Source organism: Saimiri boliviensis, chromosome 7 (genome assembly GCF_048565385.1).
Source record: "Saimiri boliviensis isolate mSaiBol1 chromosome 7, mSaiBol1.pri, whole genome shotgun sequence".
Classification (NCBI taxonomy): Eukaryota; Metazoa; Chordata; class Mammalia; order Primates; family Cebidae; genus Saimiri; species Saimiri boliviensis.
Window position 1 is genome coordinate 68,277,070 of NC_133455.1, and position 21,810 is coordinate 68,298,879.

At 49.9% G+C, this 21,810-nt stretch overlaps 1 protein-coding gene and 1 pseudogene across 4 annotated transcripts in view; both read left to right on the forward strand.

Moving 5' to 3' along the window:
- Window positions 1-18,659, forward strand: part of ESPL1 (extra spindle pole bodies like 1, separase) — a 32,051-nt gene extending 13,392 nt beyond the window's left edge. For all 4 annotated transcript variants that reach the window (XM_074402681.1, XM_074402680.1, XM_039471858.2 and 1 more), the window contains exons 10-31: window positions 217-355; window positions 565-704; window positions 3,075-3,209; window positions 4,808-4,927; window positions 5,572-5,743; window positions 6,781-6,909; window positions 7,038-7,194; window positions 8,293-8,402; window positions 10,152-11,140; window positions 12,200-12,572; window positions 12,766-12,915; window positions 13,304-13,517; window positions 13,618-13,808; window positions 14,315-14,442; window positions 14,577-14,699; window positions 15,605-15,760; window positions 16,717-16,887; window positions 17,010-17,114; window positions 17,305-17,420; window positions 17,578-17,661; window positions 17,810-17,974; window positions 18,272-18,659. In XM_074402681.1, coding sequence (XP_074258782.1) covers window positions 217-355; window positions 565-704; window positions 3,075-3,209; window positions 4,808-4,927; window positions 5,572-5,743; window positions 6,781-6,909; window positions 7,038-7,194; window positions 8,293-8,402; window positions 10,152-11,140; window positions 12,200-12,572; window positions 12,766-12,915; window positions 13,304-13,517; window positions 13,618-13,808; window positions 14,315-14,442; window positions 14,577-14,699; window positions 15,605-15,760; window positions 16,717-16,887; window positions 17,010-17,114; window positions 17,305-17,420; window positions 17,578-17,661; window positions 17,810-17,974; window positions 18,272-18,473 — 4,269 coding nt within the window. In that variant the 3' untranslated portion in view covers window positions 18,474-18,659. The remainder of the gene's footprint in view (window positions 1-216; window positions 356-564; window positions 705-3,074; window positions 3,210-4,807; window positions 4,928-5,571; window positions 5,744-6,780; window positions 6,910-7,037; window positions 7,195-8,292; window positions 8,403-10,151; window positions 11,141-12,199; window positions 12,573-12,765; window positions 12,916-13,303; window positions 13,518-13,617; window positions 13,809-14,314; window positions 14,443-14,576; window positions 14,700-15,604; window positions 15,761-16,716; window positions 16,888-17,009; window positions 17,115-17,304; window positions 17,421-17,577; window positions 17,662-17,809; window positions 17,975-18,271) is intronic.
- A 72-nt stretch (window positions 18,660-18,731) lies between these two features.
- Window positions 18,732-19,727, forward strand: LOC120364959 (translocon-associated protein subunit gamma-like; annotated as a pseudogene).
- Window positions 19,728-21,810: the final 2,083 nt, after the last annotated feature.

Below are 21,810 nucleotides of genomic sequence, written 5' to 3' on the forward strand. Positions count from 1 at the left end.
CTCCTGAGTAGCTGGGATTACAGGCACGTGCCACCACGCCCAGCTAATTTTTTTGTATTTTTAGTAGAGACGGGGTTTCACCATGTTGACCAGGATGGTCTCGATCTCTTGACCTCGTGATCCACCCGCCTCAGCCTCCCAAAGTGCTGGGATTACAGGCTTGAGCCACCGCGCCCGGCACTGTGCCCTGTTTTATACCCCAATCTTCCAATCCAGGGTATCGAGCGGGATCGGAGAGCCCAAGTCCCTGGTAACTTGGAGGAATTTGAAATCAATGACCTGAACTATGAGGATAAATTCCAGGAAGATCGTTTCCTATACAGTAACATTGCCTTCAACCTGGCTGCAGATGCTGGTGAGGGGTAAATGTAGTGTGGTGTGGGCATCTCCATGGCTTCCTGAGTGGAACGGGACCCCTGGTGAGGGAGAGCCTGACCTTGTAGGGTAGGAGTTTGTGGAAGCAGCAGGAGGTTGGCGTAAAGGGCAGAGGATGTTATAGAGAAAGGCAACTTCTCTCCAGATGGCCCATGCTGAGAAGCCAATCATTTTCTTCTGGCGTAACAGCTCAATCCAAATGCCTGGACCAAGCCCTGGCCCTGTGGAAGGAGCTGCTTACAAAGGGGCAGTCCCCAGCTGTGCGATGTCTCCAGCAGACAGCAGCCTCACTGCAGATCCTAGCAGCCCTCTATCAACTGGTGGCAAAGGTAATGGGGCAGGGCATCAAGGGGGGACCCATTTAAAAAAGGACTAAACCAGAAACAGCACCTTCACCTTCTTTGGCCTGTGAGCCTGCTGAGAAGTCATGAAAGTCAATGGTCAAGCACAGGGCTGTATCACCAGTTTTATCTTTTTTTTGAGACAGAGTCTCACTCGCCAGGCACCAGGCTGGAGTGCAGTGGCGTGATCTCGGCTCACTGCAACCTCTGCCTTCCAGGTTCAAGTAATTCTTCTGCCTCAGCCTCCAGAGTAGCTGGGACTACCGGCATGCGCCACCACGCCCAGCTAATTTTTTGTATTTTTAGTAGAGCCGGGGTTTCACCATGTTAGCCAGGATGGTCTCGATCTCGACCTTGTGATCCGCCCGCCTCGGCCTCCCAAAGTGCTAGGATTACAGGCATGAGCCACCAGTCCTGGCGACCAGTCTTATCTTAAGTCCCAGCTGCCTCATTTATTAATGTATGGCCTCAGGCAAGTTGCTTAACCTTCTAAGCCCAAGTTTCTTTATCTCTAAAATAGGGGCCATACTACTACCTATGGCGTTATTCAGTGCAGCAATGCAAGGAAGGTATATTGTGTAAATGGTGTCCTCAAATGTTAGCTTTAGTCTGGAAAACATGGTGAAACCCCATCTCTACAAGAAATTTTAAAAAATTAGGCAGGCACAGTGGCATGTGCCTGTAATCCCAGCTACTCTAGGGTGGCTAAGGCAGGAGAACCGCTGGAGCCAGCAGTAAGCCTAGATTGTGCCACCGTACTCTAGCCTGGGGGACAGAGCAAGATGCTGTTTCATTTTTTAAAAAAAGTTAACTTTAATTATTAGATGATTTGTTACCTATCAGAAAAATACATAGATGGTTGGTTTGTTTTTGAGAGACAGAGTGTCGCTCTGTTGCCAAGCTGGAGTGCAATGGCATGATCACAGCTCACTGCAACCTCTGCCTTCTGGATTCAAGAGATTCTCCTGCCTCAGCCTCCCTAGTAGCTGGGATTACAGGCACATGCCACCACACCCAGCTAATTTTTGTATTTTTAGTAGAGACGGGGTTTCACCATGTTGGCCAGGTTGATCTTGATCTTCTGATCTCCTGATCCGCCCAGCTTGGCTTCCCAAAGTGCTAGGATTGCAGGTGTCAGTGACCGCGCCTGGACCCATAGTTGCCTTTGGACACAATTTTACATTCTTAACATTCTTATGTGTACCTTTTTTTTTTTTTTTTTTTTTTTTTGAGATGGAGTCTTGCTCTGTTGCCCAGGCCAGAGTGCAGTGACACAGTCTTGGCTCACTGCAACCTCTGACTCCTGGGTTCAAGTGATTCTCCTGCCTCAACCTCCTGAGTAGCTGGGACTACAGGCACATGATCACTCCTGGCTACTTTTTTTGTATTTTTAGTATAGATGGGGTTTCACCATGTTGGCCAGGCTGGTCTCAAACTCCTGACCTCAGGTGATCCATGCACCTCAGCCTCCCAAAGTGCTGGGATTACAGGTGTGGGCCTCTGTGCCCCGCCTTTTTTTTTCTTCTTCTCCTCGAGACAGTCTTGCTCTGTCAGCCAGGCTGGAGTGCAGTGGCACGATATCAGCTCACTGCAACCTCTACCTCCTGGGTTTGAGGGATTCTTGCGGTTCACTCAGCCTCCTGAGTAGCTGGGACTATAGGTACGTACAACCACACTCTGCTAATTTTTGTATTATTGGTAGAGACGGGGTTTCACCATGTGGGCCAGGCTGGTATTGAATTCCTGACCTCAGGTGATCCACCTGCCTCTGCCTGTCAAAGTGCTGTGATTACAGGTGTGAGCCACCTGCGTGGCCTCATGTGTACATTCTTATTTCAGGGACTTTCACAAATTTCCTGAAGCTCTTCCCTAAAGCCCACATTAGGAAACAAAACAAAACAAAACAAAAAAAGGCATTATACATGCTGTTAAGTGTGAGCCAATAGACCATATTTCTAGCAGGGGAAGCTACCTCAACCCTAGATTTGAGTCTTGGTTCTGCCACATACCTGTTATGTAAACTTAGACAAGCAACTTTACCTATGTGAGTCTTAGCTTCCTGTACTGTAAAACTGGAATTGGAGTTGTCATGAAGGCTAAATGATTTGATGCATGTAAACCTTGGCACACTGCCTGGCACTTAGTAAGTACTCAGAAAATCCTGGCTATTGGTGATGATTGGCATCTAGGCTTTAAAACAGCAGGGGCAGGGTGATGGTTGCTTCTTCTGGGTAACCACATTCCAACCAGGCCATGAGGTCAGACTATAGCCCAAGGTCCCAAAGCGCTGGGGAGCAGAGGGTAGAAACGGAGGCTTGAGCCAGCGGTAGAGTAAACTTGGCTGTTCCTACTGATCAGCCCCTGCAGGCTCTGGAGGTCCTCCTGCTTCTCCGGACTGTCTCTGAGAAACTGAAGGACCACGCGAAGGCCGCTGGCTCGTCGTGCCACATCACCCAGCTCCTCCTGACCCTTGGCTGTCCCAGCTATGCCCAGGTGAGTGCCCACCCAGCCTAGTCTGGGGACTGCAGGGGGCCTGCGGCTTTAGAAACTCACCTCTTTTCTGTTAAGACAGGATATAAAAGGGGCAGCTTCTCAGCCTTCTACCACTACAATTGGCTGGAGAATTGTAGAATGTGGAGCAGTTGGAGGCAGCTGTAAGCAGGGGAGGCATCTTTGTCCTTCTTCCTGCAAAACCAGTTGTTAACATTAAGTCTAACATACAGACTCTGCTGCAGGAACATACTGCCAATCTTGTATTTCCTAACTGGTTCTGTTGCCCTAGTTGATGCTTCATTGCTTACATGGAGGTATCACAGTGTCTCCTGGTGGGGCTGCTTGCCTCCAGTTTCTCCCTTTTCGACTTTGTCTTTTTTTTTTTTTTGAGATGGAGTTTCGCTCTCGTTACCCAGGCTGGAGTGCAATGACGCGATCTCAGCTCCTGGGTTCAGGCAATTCTCCTGCCTCAGCCTCCTGAGTAGCTGGGATTACAGGCACGTGCCACCATGCCCAGCTAATTTTTTGTATTTTTAGTAGAGACGGGGTTTCACCATGTTGACCAGGATGGTCTCGATCTCTTGACCTCGTGATCCACCCGCCTCGGCCTCCCAAAGTGCTGGGATTACAGGCTTGAGCCACCGCGCCCGGCCAACTTCGTCTTCTTAATGACCCCTAGTAGGCACAGGTGTGATCTTATTCCTTTCCTGCTTAACCTGTTTCCTTTTGCCCCAAGAACACTTGCTGGCACTTGCAGTTAGTTTTTACTCCTAGATAACTTTGCCACAAAATAACTCACTTTTACTATTATTTTCACATCACTCTAGTATATTGACTTTAGAAACAGAAGACATCATTCTGTTTTTAGTGGTGTTATTTCCATTGACAAAATATAGTAATTCTTTTTTTTTTTTTTTTCTGAGATGGAGTCTCTGTCACCCAGGCTGGAGTGCAATGGCACAGTCTCGGCTCACTGCAACCTCCGTGTCCTGGGTTCGAGTGATTCTCCTGCCTCAGCCTCCCAAGTAGCTGGAATTACAGGCACCTGCCACCACACCCAACTAATTTTTGTATTTTTAGTAGAGATGGGGTTTCACCATGTTGGCCAGGCTGGTCTCAAACTCCTGACCTCATGATCTGCCCACCTTGGCCTCCCAAAGTGCTGGGATTACAGGCGTGAGCCACTGTGCCCAACCAAAATACAGTAATTATTATTATTATTTTTTTTTTTTTGAGACAGAATCTTACCCTGTTGCCCAGGCTAGAGTCCAATAGCACAATCTCGGCTCTCTGCAACCTCCACCTCCCAGGTTCAAGAAATCCTCCTGCCTCAGCTCCCCTACCCCAGTAGCTAGGATTACTGGCACGCACCACCATACCTGGCTAATTTTTGTATTTTTAGTAGAGATGGAGTTTCACCATGTTGGCCAGGCTGGTCTCGAACTCCTGACCTCAGGTAATCCGCCCACCTCTACCTCCTAAAGTGCTGGGATTACAGCACTTTGTAAGGTGAGCCACCGTGGCTGGCCTTACTTACTCCACTTTCATTTGAAGAGACTGGCTGCCTTTCCTCATGCACCCTCTGATTGCTTCCTTAGTTACACCTGGAAGAGGCAGCTTCAAGCCTGAAGCATCTTGATCAGACCACTGACACATACCTGCTCCTTTCCCTGACCTGTGATCTACTTCGAAGTCAACTCTACTGGACTCACCAGAAGGTATTTCTCACTTTCTTAACCTCCTGGGTATTAGAAAGATTTTAGGATTTTCTGGATATATGCCTGGCTTTCAAGATTTCCCTGGAGCTAGGCAGAATGTTCCTGATCCTGACAGGCAGTCATGTTTTCTATCCTTGCCTTCCCCTGTGACTTGCTCACCAGTCCTCCTGTGGTAGAGATATGGTCCTTTTCCTTCTTCCCAGTTTCCTCAGCGGCAAGGGAGAAAGTCTGTCCTGACGAAAAGCTGAAACAGCAGTGATCCTGGGAAGGAATGGGGGCTCTGGACTAGAAATCCAGGGGGATCACAGAGACTTGAGTTTTCTCCCAGATTAGTTGTGTGACTTAGGCTCATCTTCTACCCTCTCATGCTCTAGTTTCTTCTCTATGGTTTTATCATTCCTAAAATAGCGAACAAGTCACTGGCAAGGGTAAAGCTAGCAAATGTTACTGCTTCTCAGGGTTGGGAACATTCTGCCTAGCTCCAGGGAGATCTCAAAAGCCAGGCAAATATTCAGAAAATTCTAAAATATTTCTAATACCCAGGGCCTTCAGGGATGGGGCCACATAATCTCCAGGGCATCTCAAGCTCCAAACTGCCTGTCTGACTTCACTTACTGCCTCCCCTGGCCCCTTCTCCCCTTCAGGTAACTGAGGGTGTCTCTCTGCTGCTGTCTGTGCTTCGGGATCCTGCCCTCCAGAAGTCCTCCAAGGCTTGGTATTTGCTTCGTGTCCAGGCCCTGCAGCTGGTGGCAGTCTACCTTAGCCTCCCATCAAACAGCCTCTCACACACCCTGTGGGAGCAGCTCTGTGCCCAAGGTGAAAGAATAGGGTAGATGGCTCCCCTTGGATGACATGTATGGTTTGTCTGCTGTCAGCTCTTCTCAAACCTTGTCCTCTCTGCTGGCTAACTGTGTGGCCCAGCCTACCTAGAACCTGCACAGAGTAGGCCTGGGATAACAGATGGGTTTCAGTTTCCCTGCTAACTCTAAACAATTAGTGATTGTCTTTAATACTAGGCTGAAAGGATTTTTTTTTTTTTTTGAGACAGTTTTGTTCTGTTGCCCGGGCTGGAGTGTTGTGGTGCGATCTTGGCTCACTGCAACCTCTGCCTCACAGGTTCAAGCGATTCTCCTGCCTCAGCCTCCCAAGTAGCTGGGATTACAGGTGCCTGCCACCACACCTGGCTAATTTTTTGTATTTTTAGTAGAGACGAGGTTTCACCATGTTAGCCAGGATGGTTTTAATCTCCTGACCTCGTGATCTGCCCACCATGTTAGCCAGGATGGTTTTAATCTCCTGACCTCGTGATCTGCCCACGCTGGCCTCCTAAAGTACTGGGATTATGGGCGTGAGCCACTGTGCCTGGCTTTTTTTTTTTTTTTTTTTTTTTTTTTTGAGACAGTTTTCGCTCTTGTCACCCAGGCTGGAGTACAATGGCACAATCTCAGCTCACTACAACCTCTCTGCCTCCCGGGTTCAAGCGATTCTAATGCCTCAGCCTCCCAAGTAGCTGAGATTACAGGCATGTGCCACTATGCCTGGCTAATTTTTATATTATAGTAGAGGCGGGATTTCACCATGTTGGCCAGGCTACTCTCGATCTCCTAACCTCAGGTGATCCACCTGCCTTGGCCTCCCAAAATGCTGGGATTACAGGCATGGGCCACTGCTCCTGGCCAGCTGAAAGGATTCTGAGACCCCATGGGATCTCAGAGGGAAGGAGTTCTGAGATTGATTAGCTCTGTCTGTCTCAGTGCAGAAGGAAGCATGGGCAGTAGGCTTTGCTGCCTTAGTAACAGAAGGTGGTGAAGTTCTGGCTGCATCCTTTCCCTTGTTCACCCCACCCACCACAGGCTGGCAGACACCTGAGATAGCTCTCATAGACTCCCATAAGCTCCTCCGAAGTATCATCCTCCTGCTGATGGGCAGTGATGTCCTCTCAACTCAGAAAGCAGCTGTGTCAACATCGTTTCTGGACTATGGTGAGTCTGGGGAGGAGAGCAGGGCCCTGTTGGAATGGACGGGCTATATGGGAGGTCTGCAGTTTTGTCTCCAGAGGATCCACACTGTGGCTGAGTGATGCTGGTCTTATCTCTCTCTTTTGCTGTAGGTGAAAATTTGGTACAAAAATGGCAGGTTCTTTCAGAGGTGCTGAGCTGCTCAGAGAAGCTGGTCTGCCACCTGGGCCGCCTGGGTAGTGTGAGTGAAGCCAAGGCCTTTTGCTTGGAGGCCCTAAAACTTACAACAAAGCTGCAGATACCAAGCCAGTGAGTATAGGGCCAGAGGATGTCTACAATGGTACCAGAGTGCCATGCACCCTTGACCATGGATTCCAAACTGTTCCACACACAGGCTACATGCTATGTTTAGAGGCATTCGTGGAAAAAGGCACTCCATGGCTAAATAAGTGGGAAATGCTGAGTTAGTCAAGGTTAGATGTTTTTATTTCCTATAGGACATAAAATACTGTCCTTCAGTATGCGGATATGCTTTGCAAATTTCCAAAAGGGAGATCTAGTGTACAGTGTTTCTCTAAGTATGTTTTCCTACAGGATTTTTTTTTTTTTTTTGGGACAGTGTCTTGCTCTGTTACCCAGGCAGGAGTGCAGTGGTGCCATCTCAGCTCACTGTAACCTCTGCCTCCTGGGTTCAAGCAATTCTACTGCCCTAGCCTCCCAAGTAGCTGGTATTACAGGCACGTGCCACCATGCCTAGCTAATTTTTATATTTTTAGTAGAGATGGGGGTTTTTTCATTTGGTCAGGCTGGTGTCAAACTCGTGACCTCGTGATTTGCCTGCCTCAGCTGTGAGCCACTGCATCTAGCCACACAGGAAACCTTTTTTTTTTTGGACAGTCTTGCTCTGTCACCAGGCTAGAGTGCAGTGGTGTGATCTCGGCTCACTGCAACCTCCCCCTCCGGGGTTCAAGCAGTTCTCCTTCCTTGGCCTCCTGAGTAGCTGGGATTACAGAGGTGTGCCACCACACCCAGCTAATTTGTATATTTTTAGTAGAGATGAGGTTTCGCCATGCTAGCAGGATGGTCTCGATCTCCTGACCTCATGATCCGCCTGCCTCGGCCTCCCAAAGGGCTGGGATTACAGGCATTCACCACCGTGTGCCTGGCCAGGATCCTTTTATTGAGGAATGCAGTTTGGGAAATCCTGTCCCAATGCACAAAGAGCATTGGGATTAGAGAGAAGTGTTCAGGGTTTCCCCCAGGGAGCCTTTAAATCAGCTTAAGGGAGTGAATGCCTTTTGGAGGCAGGGAAGGACTGAGGTAGCTTGGCCTGGTAAAGAGACAAAGAGAGACTCTCCAGGGAAACAAAGGTTGCTCTGATTGGTTCTCCTCTCCTCTCTCAACAAGGTGTGCCCTGTTCCTGGTGCTGAAGGGCGAGCTGGAGCTGGCCCGCAGTGACATTGACCTCTGTCAGTCAGACCTGCAGCAGGTTCTGTTCTTGCTCGAGTCTTGCACAGGTGAGCAGCCATGTCCCCATGCCCATAGACAGTGCTGAAATGACACACACTACAGCACATCTTTCTGTGTAAAGGTTTTGTTACCTTCCTTTTTTTTTTTTTTTTTTTTGAGACAGTCTCACTTTATCACCCAGGCTGAAGTGCAGTGGTGTGATCTCGGCTCACTGTAATCTCCGCCTCCCAGGTTCAAGTGATTATACTGCCTCAGCCTCCCAAGTAGCTGGGATTATAGGCGCACACCACCACACCCAGATAATTTTTTTATTTTTAGTAGAGATGGGGTTTCACCATATTGGCCACGCTGGTTTTGAACTCCTGACCTCAGGTGATCCACCTGCCTTGACTTCCCAAAGTGCTGGGATTATAGGCATGAGCCACTGCACCAGGCCTTTGTTCCCTCTTTTTTTTATTTTTTTGAGACGGAGTTTCACTCTCGTTACCCAGGCTGGAGTGCAATGGCGCGATCTTGCCTCACCGCAACCTCCGCCTCCTGGGTTCAGGCAATTCTCCTGCCTCAGCCTCCTGAGTAGCTGGGATTACAGGCACGCGCCACCATGCCCAGCTAATTTTTTGTATTTTTAGTAGAGATGGGGTTTCACCATGTTGACCAGGATGGTCTTGATCTCTCAACCTCGTGATCCACCCGCCTTGGCCTCCCAAAGTGCTGGGATTACAGGCTTGAGCCACCGCGCCTGGCTCTTTGTTCCCTTTTTAATCAGATACTGACTTCTGGTCCCAGTGCAACATTCCCTTGACTTCAATCCAACTATTGGTCTCCCTCCTTCAGAGAGCCTGCCCCAGACTTACCCTAGTTCTAGTTTTCAGTGCTTCCTAATACATTTTGGCTATTTAAATTTGATTTAGATAATATTTAGAACTGAGGTCCTCAGTCACACTAGCCACACTTCATGTAGCTAGTGGCTACTGTATTGAGTAGCACAAACATATCCTCAGGAGGGCTGAAGCTAATAATAAAACACTGCATTTATGACACATTTTGTCTCCTCACATATACTTTGTTTTCATTTGCCCCACACTAGACCCTGTAAAGCTAGGTGGAAGCATAAATTGTTTTCATCTGTTAAATGAGAAAGTCCATGTTTGGGGCGAGGATCACGGGGCAGGAGGCAGGAGGCAGGATTCAGGTGTGGGCCTCCTGGGGCCAGCCTGCTTTTCTTAGCCATGTGGGCCCTGAGTTGCAGGTATGGGAGCTTTGTGTTCGATCCACTGTTGGTTGGAAAGAAAACAGTAAAGATTTTATCTAAAAAATAATAAGCCGTACTCCATCCTGGCTAGCACAGTGAAACCCTTCCCTACTAAAAATACAAAAAATTAGCCAGACGTAGTGGCAGGCGCCTGTAGTTCAACTACTCGGGAGGCTGAACCAGGAGAATTGCTTGAACCCGGGAGGCGGAGATTGCAGTGAGCTGAGATCACACCACTCTGCACTCCAGCCTGGGTGACAGAGTGAGACTCCGTCTCAAAAAAAAAGAAAAATAATAAGCCGTACTAATATTTGGTATGTTATACAGTAATTCATACATATACACACACATATATACATACATATATATACACACACACATATCTACGTACATATATATACACACACACATATATACGTACATATATATAAACATATATATATATGTACACATATATAACAGGGAATTGGGCCCTGAGGTAGCTCAGGAAGTACTTGATACCATTTCTCCTGGTTTTGTAATTCTTGTTCTGCCTTCTCCCCAGAGTTTGGTGGGGTGACCCAGCACCTGGACTCTGTGAAGAAGGTCCACCTACAGAAGGGGAAGAAGCAGGCCCAGGTCCCCTGTCCTTCGCAGCTCCCAGAGGAGGAGCTCTTCCTAAGAGGCCCTGCTCTGGAGCTGGTGGCCACTGTGGCTAAGGAGCCTGGTCCCATAGCACCGTCTACAAACTCCTCCCCAGTCTTGAAAACCAAGCCCCAGCCCAGCCCCAAATTCCTGTCCCATTCACCCACCTGCAACTGCACGCTCTGTGCCAGCCCTGTCCTCACAGCAGTCTGTCTGCGCTGGGTGTTGGTCAAGGCAGGGGTGCAGCTGGCCATGGGCCACCAGGCCCAGGGTCTGGATCTGCTGCAGTTCGTGCTAAAGGGCTGCCCTGAAGCTGCAGAGCGCGTCACCCAAGCTCTCCAAGCTTCCCTGAATCATAAGACACCCCCCTCCTTGGTTCCAAACCTCTTGGATGAGATCTTGGCTCAGGCATACACACAGCTGGCACTGGAGGGCCTGAGTCAGCCATCAAACGAGAGCCTGCAGAAGGTTTTAGAGTCAGGGCTGAAGTTTGTAGCAGCACGGTTACCTCACCTAGAGCCCTGGCGAGCCAGCCTGCTCTTGATTTGGGCCCTCACAAAGCTGGCTGGCCTCAACTGCTGTGCTCCCCAACTTTTTGCAAGCTCCTGGGGCTGGCAGCCACCATTAATAAAAAATATCCCCAGCTCAGAGCCCTCTAAGACTCGGAGCCAAAAACGTTCTGGACGAGGGCGCCAACAGGTAGCCTGTGCTCCCCTGCGCCTCCATAATACCTCTCAGAAAGGTCTGGAAGGTAAAGGACTGCCCTGCACACCTAGGCCTCCAGGCCGGGTCAGACAGGCTGGCCCTCATGTCCCCTTCACGGTGTTTGAGGAAGTCTGCCCTACAAAAAGCAAGCCTGAAGTTCCCCAGGCCCCAAGGGTACAACAGAGAGTCCAGACGCGCCTCAAGGTGAGTTGGGACTGTTGCTAGGTGGTAGTGGTAGTGCTGGGTGGGATTGGTCCTAGAATAGAGAGTTCTATATCACAGGTATCCCCATGGAATAACTCCCCAGGGCCTAGTGGAACCTTAATCTGCTATCTATAGTACCCCAGCACTTTTTTTTTGTTTGTTTGTTTTGTTTTTTTAAGACGGAGTTTCGCTCTTGTTGCCCAGGCTGGAGTGCAATGGCGCAATCTCGGCTCACCGAAACCTCCGCCTCCCGGGCTCAGGCAATTCTCCTGCCTCAGCCTCCTAAGTAGCTAGGATTACAGGCACGCGTCACCACGCCCAGCTAGTTTTTTGTATTTTTAGTAGAGACGGGGTTTCACCATGTTGACCAGGATGGTCTCGATCTCTCGACCTCATGATCCACCCGCCTCGGCCTCCCAAAGTGCTGGGATTACAGGCTTGAGCCACCGCGCCTGGCCCTTTTTTTTTTTTTTTTTTTTTTTGAGATGAAGCCTTGCTCAGTCACCCAGGCTGGAGTGCAGTGGCACCATCTTGGCTTACTGCAACCTCCATCTCCCAGGTTCAAACAATTCTGTCTGAGCCTCCCGAGTAGCTGGGATTACAGTGTGTGCCACCACACCTGGCTAATTTTTGTATTTTTAGTAGACATGGGGTTTCACCATGTTGGCCGGGCTGGTCTCAATCTCCTGACCTCAGGTGATCTGCCCACCTCAGCCTCCCAAAGTCCTGGGATTACGGGAGTGAGCCACCGCACCCGACCAACACCTTTGACAGCAGGACCTCGTTCCAAGTCTCCCTTTGCTTCAGACAGAGGCACTTTCCTTAACTCGAACATTCCTTTTACCTTTTCATCCCACCTTCTGCTCCCTCCTTTTCTTCCTCCTTCCACATCCAAGAATCGCTGCCCCTGATATAAAGTGTTGGGTGTCTTGTGGGAAGTTAGTTCTAAAATCTTCCAGGGTCCCAGGTAAGGGTGCCTCCACAGCGCCACCTGCTGTGTCACAAGGTGTCTTGTCACTGAAGACCCCTTGGCCCCTCACCCTTTCCCTCTGATCTCAGGTGAACTTCAGTGATGACAGTGACTTGGAAGACCCTGTCTCAGCCGAGGTCTGGCTGGCAGAGGAGCCTAAGAGACGGGGCACTGCTTCCCGGGGCCGGGGGCGAGCAAGGAAGGGCCTGAGCCTAAAGACAGATGTAGTGGTTGCCCCAGGTAGTGCCCCTGGGAACCCTGGCCTGAGTGGCAGGAGCCGGAGGGCCAAGAAGGTGGCATCAAGACATTGTGAGGAGCAGTGTCCCCAGAGGGCCCTTTGTGACCAGGCCAGACCTGGCCTTGAGATCATGAGGACCATCCCTGAGGAGGAACTGACTGACAACTGGAGAGAAATGAGCTTTGAGATCCTCAGGGGCTCTGACGGGGAAGACTCTGCCTCAGGTAGGACAGCAAGGGTGAGGTGGATGGTGCGTATTTTTGGGGTGTGTCCTGGGGCAAAGCACAAGCAGTAAGTGCTGCCAAGGGAGTACAGAAAGAACGCTCTTTTGCTGGCTCTAAGGGAGTGGATTACAGAAGGAAAAATGAAGATGGCAGGGGGAGGGAGCACTGTGAAAAAGGCCTTCTCTCTCCCCAGATGGGAAGCCTCCAGTGCCGGGCCCAGAGGCAGCCTCTGAAGAATGGGAGCTAGTAAGACTGGATTCCAGCAAGAAGGAGCTGCCCAGCCCATGCCCAGACAAGGATCTCGGTCCTCGGCTCCAGCCCCCCTCAGCTCCTGTAGCCATTGGTGAATATGCCATCCCTGGCGCTGGTCACTTGGAGAGGGCTGAGCCTCTAGGGCTCTTGATCCCTCTGTCTTTCCAGGCTGGATTCTGATCTGGACCCAGTAGCCTCTGAACCTGTGTTTGAATCCCAGCACTCTCTCTATGAGCTGTGTACGAGTCACTTAAGCTCTCTGACCTTCCATTCCTTCTGTAAAATGGGGTTTAGGGGCATGGTGGAGTGAGCTAATGCCTGTGAGTTGCACAGCACCCCATTTGGCATGGTGCCCTTCATAAATGGTAGCTGCTGTTTGCCATGTGGGAGATGAGACAGGGACTCTTCCTTCTTGGAAAGTTCCTGTCAACTATGAAATAAGGAATTAAGCTGTACCAAGTGTCCTGACATTCTTCTAGGTCTTTCCACCCTGGACTCCATCTGTGACTCCCTGAGTGTTGCTTTCCGGGGCATTAGTCACTGTCCTCCAAGTGGGCTCTATGCCCACCTCTGCCGCTTCCTGGCCTTGTGCCTGGGCCACTGGGATCCCTATGCTACTGCTTTCCTTGTCACCGAGTCTGTCTCCATCACCTGTCGCCACCAGCTGCTCACCCACCTCCACAGACAGCTCAGGTGGGTACCCAGCATCCCCAAGACTCCTGCTGGGCCAGACTGGAGAGAGGATCCAGACTTTGAAGGAAGGGGACCTCACCCCGCCCTGTGTTGCTCGCAGCAAGGCCCAGAAGCACCGAGGATCACTTGAAATAGCAGACCAGCTGCAGGGGCTGAGCCTTCAGGAGACGCCTGGAGATGTCCCGCTGGCCCGCATCCAGCGCCTCTTTTCCTTCAGGACTTCGGGATCTGGCCACTTCCCCCAGCCCGAGAAGGAGAGTTTCCAGGAGCTCCTGGCTCTGATTCCCAGTGGTATGCAGGCAGGCTTCTGGCTGGCTCCTCTGTCCTCTTCTGCATCTTCTTACTGAGGAGCTGGGTGAAGGAGTTTTAGGCATTGGTTAGTTTACATAGATTTATGGCCCTTATGTCATACCTTTTTACCTGTTAGCATCTTAAATCAGGAAGGTTTTTTAAAAAAACAAAAAACTTCATCTTTGAATTACCAGCAAATTCAGTGTCTTTCTTCAGAGGTGGGTTCAGATGTCTGGGGTCTTCTATACTAACATGAAGCATATTAACATGATTTGAGTGCCTCACTCTGTGCACAACCTTTTGTTAGTTGCTGTGAGGGACACAAAGTACAGTATGTGGTCTCTGTGCACAGGGAACTATTAGAGCAAAAGAGAGTACCTTGAACTCCAGTGACTGGGGCAGACTTCTTGACCTTGTCTTGAGTGAAAGTTAGGGATTGAGTGCCAAGACAGGGAAGGGAATTCCTTTAACAGCTGAAATTACTCTGTTCGTATCCCGTGTGTCAGGGGTGACTGTGTGTGTGTTGGCCCTGGTCACCCTCCAGCCCGGAACTGTGGGCAACACCCTCCTGCTGACCCGGCTGGAAAAGGACAGCCCCCCAGTCACTGTGCAGATTCCCACTGCCCAAAACAAGGTAGGATTCCTGGGCCATGGAGCAAAGTTGGGCTGGGTTGGGCTTCGGGTCAAGCTGCTCACATTCTGTGTTATGGGAGGGAGAGAAGGTGATCACGTGGATAGGCAGAGCTCTCACAGCCCTGTCTCCCAAAGCTTCCTCTGAGTTCAGCCCTGAATGAGTTCGATGCCATCCAGAAGGCACAGAAAGAGAACAGCAATTGTACTGACAAGCGCGAATGGTGGACGGGGCGGCTAGCGCTGGACCACAGGATGGAGGTGTGTGCTGCTGGGGTGGGGTCAGGCCTGCCCTAGGAATGACCTGGGTAGGGGCGCGTCCCAGTGTCTTCTCTGCCAGGGTCAGTGCTAAAGCTACTTCAGATCCCTTCTGGAAGTGTAGGTCTAAATTTAAAAATTGTGTCACTTGGGTGCATGCCCCTGAATGTCCCTGCCAGGGCTCTGGGAGGGGTTCAGGTGGGGAGCGTGACCCCAGTTAAAAAAAAAAAAAAAAACTTGTCACCTGGGGAGAACTTCAGAGCCCAGAAATTGAAGAATATATGGCGATGGATTTTTTTTTTTTTTTTTTTTTTTTTTGAGACTGAGTTTCGCTCTCGTTACCCAGGCTGGAGTGCAATGGCGCGATCTCGGCTCGCCGCAACCTCCGCCTCCTGGGTTCAGGCGATTCTCCTGCCTCAGCCTCCTGAGTAGCTGGGATTACAGGCACGCGCCACCACGCCCAGCTAATTTTTTGTATTTTTAGTAGAGACGGGGTTTCACCATGTTGACCAGGATGGTCTCGATCTCTCGACCTCGTGATCCACCCGTCTCAGCCTCCCAAAGTGCTGGGATTACAGGCTTGAGCCACCGCGCCCGGCAGCGATGGATATTTAACGATACACAGAAAAACAAAGGGCTTAAACCCAACTATCAGCTTCCCAGTTTTAGCTTCCATTGCCCACCTGTTCATATTTGTCACAACAGAGGGATAGACTATAGTCTAGACTCTCCCAGTCTCAGAAAATGAAGAAAGTTTCTAAATTCTTGCTTTCTGTGACTAGCAGAAAGATGTGTTAGTTAGACAAATATGCACATGGGATAACACATTTTCTCATCTCCAAAATGTCAGTGCCTGTGAGAAAAGCTCGGCTTCCTCTCTGACTGAAGGCTCTGCCCTCTGCATTCAGGTTCTCACCGCTTCCCTAGAGAAGTCTGTGTTGGGCTGCTGGAAGGGGCTGCTGCTGCCGTCCAGGGAGGAGCCCGGCCCTGCCCAGGAGGCCTCCCGCCTACAGGAGCTGCTGCAAGAATGTGGCTGGAGTTATCCTGACCCCACTCTGCTGAAAGTGAGTGAGGCAAGCAGGGAAGGGGGCTGGGCCCAGTGACTTGCACCTATAATCCCACCGCTTTGGGAGACCAAGGCAGGTAGATTGCTTGAGCTCAGGAGCTTGAGACCAGCCTGGCCAACATAGTGAAGCCCTGCCTACAAAAATCAGCTGGGCATGGCGGGGGTCATCTGTAATCCCAGCTACTTGGAGGCTGCAGGAGGAGAATTGCTTGAACCTGGGGAGCAGAGGTTACAGTGGGCCAAGATCGCTGCACTCCAGCCTGGGTGACAGAGCAAGACTCCATCTCAAAAAAAAAAAAAAGAAAAGGCCGGGTGCAGTGGCTCATGCCTGTAATCCCAGCACTTTGGGAGGCCAAGGCAGGTGGACACGAGGTCAAGGGTTTAAGACCATCCTGACCAATATGGTAAAACCCTGTGTCCACCGGGTGTGGTGGCTCATGCCTGTAATCCTAGCACTTTGGGAGGCCGAGGCGGGCAAATCACGAGGTCAAGAGTTCGAGACCATTCTGGCCAGCATGGTGAAACCTCATCTCTACTTAAATACAAAAATTAGCTGGGCATGGTGGTGCGTGCTTGTAGTCCCAGCTACTTGAAAGGCTGAGGCAGGAGAATCGCTTGAACCCAGGAGGTGGAGGTTGCAGTGAACCGAGATCGCGCCACTACACTCCAGCCTGGCACCTGGCGACAGAGCCAGACTCTGTCTCCAAAAAAAAAAAAAAAAAACCTGTCTGTAGTCCCAGCTATTCGAGAGGCTGAGGCAGGATAACTGCTGGAACCTAAGGCGGAGGTTGCAGTGACAGGAGATTGCGCCATTGCACTTCAGCCTGGCGACAGAGCGAGACTCCGTCTCAAAAAAAAAGAAAGCAGGGAAGGGGAAGAAGCTTGGCTCAATCCTTTCCCAGCAGCCATCATGAATGAATGAAGATGGTGCTCACCACCACTGTTCCCCTGTAGATCATGCTCGGTGGCGCCAGTGCCCTCACCCCTCAGGACATTCAGGCCCTGGCCTACGGGATGTGCCCAACCCAGCCAGAGAGAGCCCAAGAGCTCCTGAATGAGGCAGTAGAACGTCTACAGGACCTGACAGTACCAAGCAATAGGCACCTTGTCTTGGTCCTAGACAAGGTAAGGAGCTGGGGCAGAGGGTAATGTCTACTGGGCAGTAAGTACCGACTCATCCCCATGCCCCTTCTGACTTCTGCATATACCTGGCTGGGGATGGTAATCTCTTAGTGCCTTTTGCCCAGGACTTGCAGAAGCTGCCATGGGAAAGCATGCCCTGCCTCCAGGCACTGCCTGTCACCCGGCTGCCCTCCTTCCGCTTCCTACTCAGCTACTCCATCACCAAAGAGGTGAGGTTCAGGGAGTGGTGTCTGGGAATGACTGGCGATTGGGGAAGACGTGAAGAAAGAAGGGCAGAGAGACCTGGGAAAATAGGAGAGGGTCCTAGGAGTGGCTCAGGCATGGAAAGGGGCTGAGATTGTTAAGAGTTTGGGTCTCTTGGTGAGACCAGCATCCTAATCGCCAGTGTTTCCTCCTCAGTATGGGGCCTCGCCAGTGCTGAGTCAAGGGGTGGATCCACGAAGTACCTTCTATGTCCTGAACCCTCACAATAACCTGTCAAGCACAGAGGAACAATTTCGAGCCAATTTCAGCAGGTCAGGGGAGTGAAGACAAGAAGGGGAGTGGGGAAGGGTAGAGACAACATACAGGGGCAACAAGCCTTTTCTCCAGAATCAACTGTCGCAGCCCACCTTCTGTCTGATGACCCCTGCCGTGCATTTCCCTATTCTCGCTCCCACCTTTTCCCTGCAGTGAAGCTGGCTGGAAAGGAGTGGTTGGGGAGGTGCCAAGACCCGAACAGGTGCAGGAAGCCCTGACAAAGCATGATTTGTATATGTGAGTGCTGAAGGCAGGGATGTGGGAAGAGGGGCAGTCCTAAGGAAGGTGTCACCATGGGTTGCTTTGGGACTTCAGAGCCTCTGGAGACACAGGCAGAGGTCAGGTACTGTTAGGTCAAGACTCATCTCACCCTCTTCTGCCTTAGCTATGCAGGGCATGGGGCTGGTGCCCGCTTCCTTGATGGGCAGGCTGTCCTGCGGCTGAGCTGCCGGGCAGTGGCCCTGCTGTTTGGCTGCAGCAGTGCGGCCCTCGCTGTGCATGGAAACCTGGAGGGGGCTGGCATCGTGCTCAAGTACATCATGGCTGGCTGGTGAGTCTCCAAAGGCAAGACCCATCCTAGGGCATTAAGACTCCTGCCCTCACCCCACGTTCTTTCCCAGGTCTGAATCCCGCCCCTCTTATGCCCCACCTTCCTCCTATCCCAGTTCCCTGGCATGCCTGAACCATTAACACTTAGCTCCCTTCTGTTCTTCTCTTGTAACTAAGGGCCAAAGAGTTTCTCATTGGTTCAATCCTATCTACTCACCCACCCCCACCACCAATGGTGTTTTCCTATGGATTCTGTTTTAGAGCCCTTACTTTCTATTTCTTCCTTCTCTTTTCCCAGCCCCTTGTTTCTGGGTAATCTCTGGGATGTGACTGACCGTGACATTGACCGCTACACGGAAGCTCTGCTGCAGGGCTGGCTTGGAGCAGGCCCAGGAGCCCCACTTCTCTACTATGTAAACCAGGCCCGCCAAGCTCCCCGACTCAAGTATCTTATTGGGGCTGCACCTATAGCCTATGGTTTGCCCGTCTCTCTGCGGTAACACCTTGGAGCTGTCTTATGGATGCTAGAAGCAACATGACTGTTCTACCTCCAAGCTTAGATTTAATCCTTAGGATAACTCTTTTAAAGTGATTTTCCTCAGTGTTTTATATGAAACATTTCCTTTTGATTTAACCTCAATATAATAAAGATACATCATTCAAACCCTGTTTTGCGTAGTTTATCTGAGAACATTTAAAAACACAGCATGGCCAGGCATGGTGGCTCACACTTGTAATCCCAGCACTTTGGGAGGCCAAGGTGGGCAGATCATGAGGTCAGGAGTTCGAGACCAGCCTGGCCAGTATGGTGAAACGTCGTTTCTACTAAAAAAAAAAATAACAGGCTCTTGCCTCCCATTCTGCGATGGCTCCCAAAGGCAGCTCCAAACAGCAGTCCGAGGAGGACCTGCTCCTGCAGGATTTCAGCCTCAACCTCTCAGCCAAGTCCTTGGGAACGTGTTCTTTGTGTCTGCCATCCCCATCTGGTTATACTGGAGAACATGACATATGGATCTTCTTTTTTTTTTTTTTTTTTTTTTGTGAGACAGTCTCGCTCCATCTCCAGGAGCCAGGCTGGAGTGCAATGGCACGGTCTTGACTCACTGCAACCTCCACTTCCCGGGTTCAAACAATTCTCCGGCCTCAGCCTCCTGAATAGCTGAGACTACAGGCATGCGCCACCATGCCCAGCTAATTTTTCTATTTTTAGTAGAGATGGGGTTTCACTATGTTGCTCAGGATGCTCTCAATCTCTTGACCTTGTGATCCGCCCGCCTCGGTCTCCCAAAGTGCTGGGATTACAGGCGTGAGCCACCGCGCCCGGCCCCTGGATCTTCAGTCTGCTGTTTTGTATAGTGTGATGACCCTAGTAAGCACATATTTAGTAGCCTTTGCATATAAGAATGTGACATTTGTTCTCAAGCACAAAGTAGCACAGAAGAGGTAGGATGCTGTTTCCAAAGAAGTGACTCAAAAACTTTCTGAAGCTGATAATAGAAAGATGTCTTGGAAGGAAAAAGATGAAAGAATCTTGTGGAAGGGGAATGAAGTTGCTGATTATGAAGCTACATTTTCCATCTTCTGTAACAACAATCTGCTTCTAGTCTCGGTCATTGTTGCTTCCTTCTTCATACTGAAGAACTTCAACCCCACAGTGAAATACATTTTGTCCATAAGTGCTTCATCAGGACTCATCGCCCTCCTGTCTACCGGCTCCAAGTAGACCATGTCAACTTCACCCCCTGGCTTTGTGTCTATGGGTGGCCTGTGGTATATGGAAAAGTAGCAGGGTGGTAAGGGTGGGAGACATACAAGTTGTTTTTGTAGTCTAGAGCCTTTAAAAAAGTCAACAGAATGTAATTCAGCATTTGTTTATGGGCTGTTTTTGACAGATTGTTGAAATTAAATGAAAGGGAAACTCAGAGTACCATGACATTTATTAAAAGGAATAAATGTCGGCCAGGCGTGGTGGCTCACACCTGTAATCCAAGCACTTTGGAGGCCAAGGTGGGGGGCGGATCACCTGAGGTCGGGAGTTCAAGACCAGCCTGACCAACATGGTGAAACCCTGTCTTTTTTTTTTTTTTTTTTTTTTTTTTAGCAATAAATGTCTTGCAATGTGCTGTAATCACAAAGAAGAGAAAATAACTTGTTTCCTTGATCTGTCAGAGGTCACAGTAACCTAGGCCAAGCTGTTATTATTTATTATATAATAGTATCAGAAAGTTAATAACTGGTTCTCTGTGTTCCAAGCACAATATTATTATAACTTTTTTTGAAACATAAATATCAGAATGAATCCTCTTCCCAGAGGATTGAACAGAAGCTTAATGTTTAGCAAGTGTTTGTAATTTGAAGTAACACAAAATTTAAAATCATGATTTATCCAACTTGAGGAAGAAAAAAAAATTAGCCAGGTGTGGTGGTGCATGCCTGTAGTCCCAGCTACTGGGGAGGCTGAGGCAGGAGAATTGCTTGAACCCAGGAGGCAGAGGTTACAGTGAGCTGAGATTGTGCCATTGCACTCCAGCCTGGGAGACAGAATGAGACTTGTCTTTTAAAAAAAATACAAAAAAAAAAAAACCACACACACACACACAAAAACGGCATTACTGCCCCCTTCCTGCTGTGGTACTGTAAACTGATGGGAACAGCTTACAGGAGATCAAGTTTGAGAGCCTGGGGAAGAAAGGCAAAGACACAGGACAAAGCCTGCCGCGCCTGGCTGGGGCTTCAGTAGGCAAATCTGGAGGAGAAAGGGGCATCAAAATGCTAAGTAGAGACAAGCCCAAGGAAGGGTGATCATCGACCCGTTGAGAATGTTTTGGGCAAGTACTACCCATCCATCCTGTCTTCCTGCCTCAGGTACCCTGGGAGTAGCACTAGTTTTAATGCCTCAGTTGCCCTGCCTGACTCCTAAGTAGATGTTAAAGGCTACTGCTGTCTGCTCATGTACAGCTGTCACACTTACCAATGTGTATAGTTTAGCAGTAGATTCTGTGAATCTGTGGAGTTATAATAGTGAAGTTTTTCTCTCCAATTGTTAAGCTGAAGGGAAGCAAATATCTTACACTCTCACGTATCCCTCACATATAGCGCATGGTAAAACCTTTTTTATTCTTTCGAAGAGTCTGGCTCTGTTGCTGGAGTGCACAATCATGGCCCACGGCAGCCTCAAACTCTCCAGCTTAAGCGATCCTCCCACCTTAGACTTCCAAGTAGCTGAGACTACAGGCGTGCACCACCAGCCAGGCTAATTTTTGTATTTTTAGTAGAAACAGGGTGTCGCCGTGTTTCCCAGGCTGGTCTCAAACTCCTGGGCTCAAGCGATCCGCTCTCTTCAGCCTCCCAAAGTGCTGGGATTGCAGGCATGAGCCACCGTGCCCGGCCAAAACATTTTATTGATTAATTTGTGCTCTATTTGGTGGACAATGGTGCCTCCTTGCTATTATCTCCATCTCCAGACTCTCTTCCACTTCATCTGCCCAAAGCACCATTTTCACGATGCTGCTTCCTGGACCAAAGAACTTCAAAGGCTTCCTCCCGTGAAGACCTGTCAGTAGCTTATACCACCCATGTGGAGTAGCATACACTACTTTGTAACATCGTGGTTGTGTCGTGAGGACTTTAAGACTTTGCAGTTCCTTGTGGGCAGGAGTCCGGGTTGCTGCAACTCTACTGTGCTAGGCTTAGGATGTTTTATGAAAAGAACGCACAGCTCAGCCTCTGACAGGTTCAAGCCCCTCCTTCCCTTCCGGGACGGAGAATCATAGAGCTGCCTGGCGCAGCGAAGCCTCCTGGCGCCATAGAGACGCGCGGAGGACGGCTAGAGCGTTG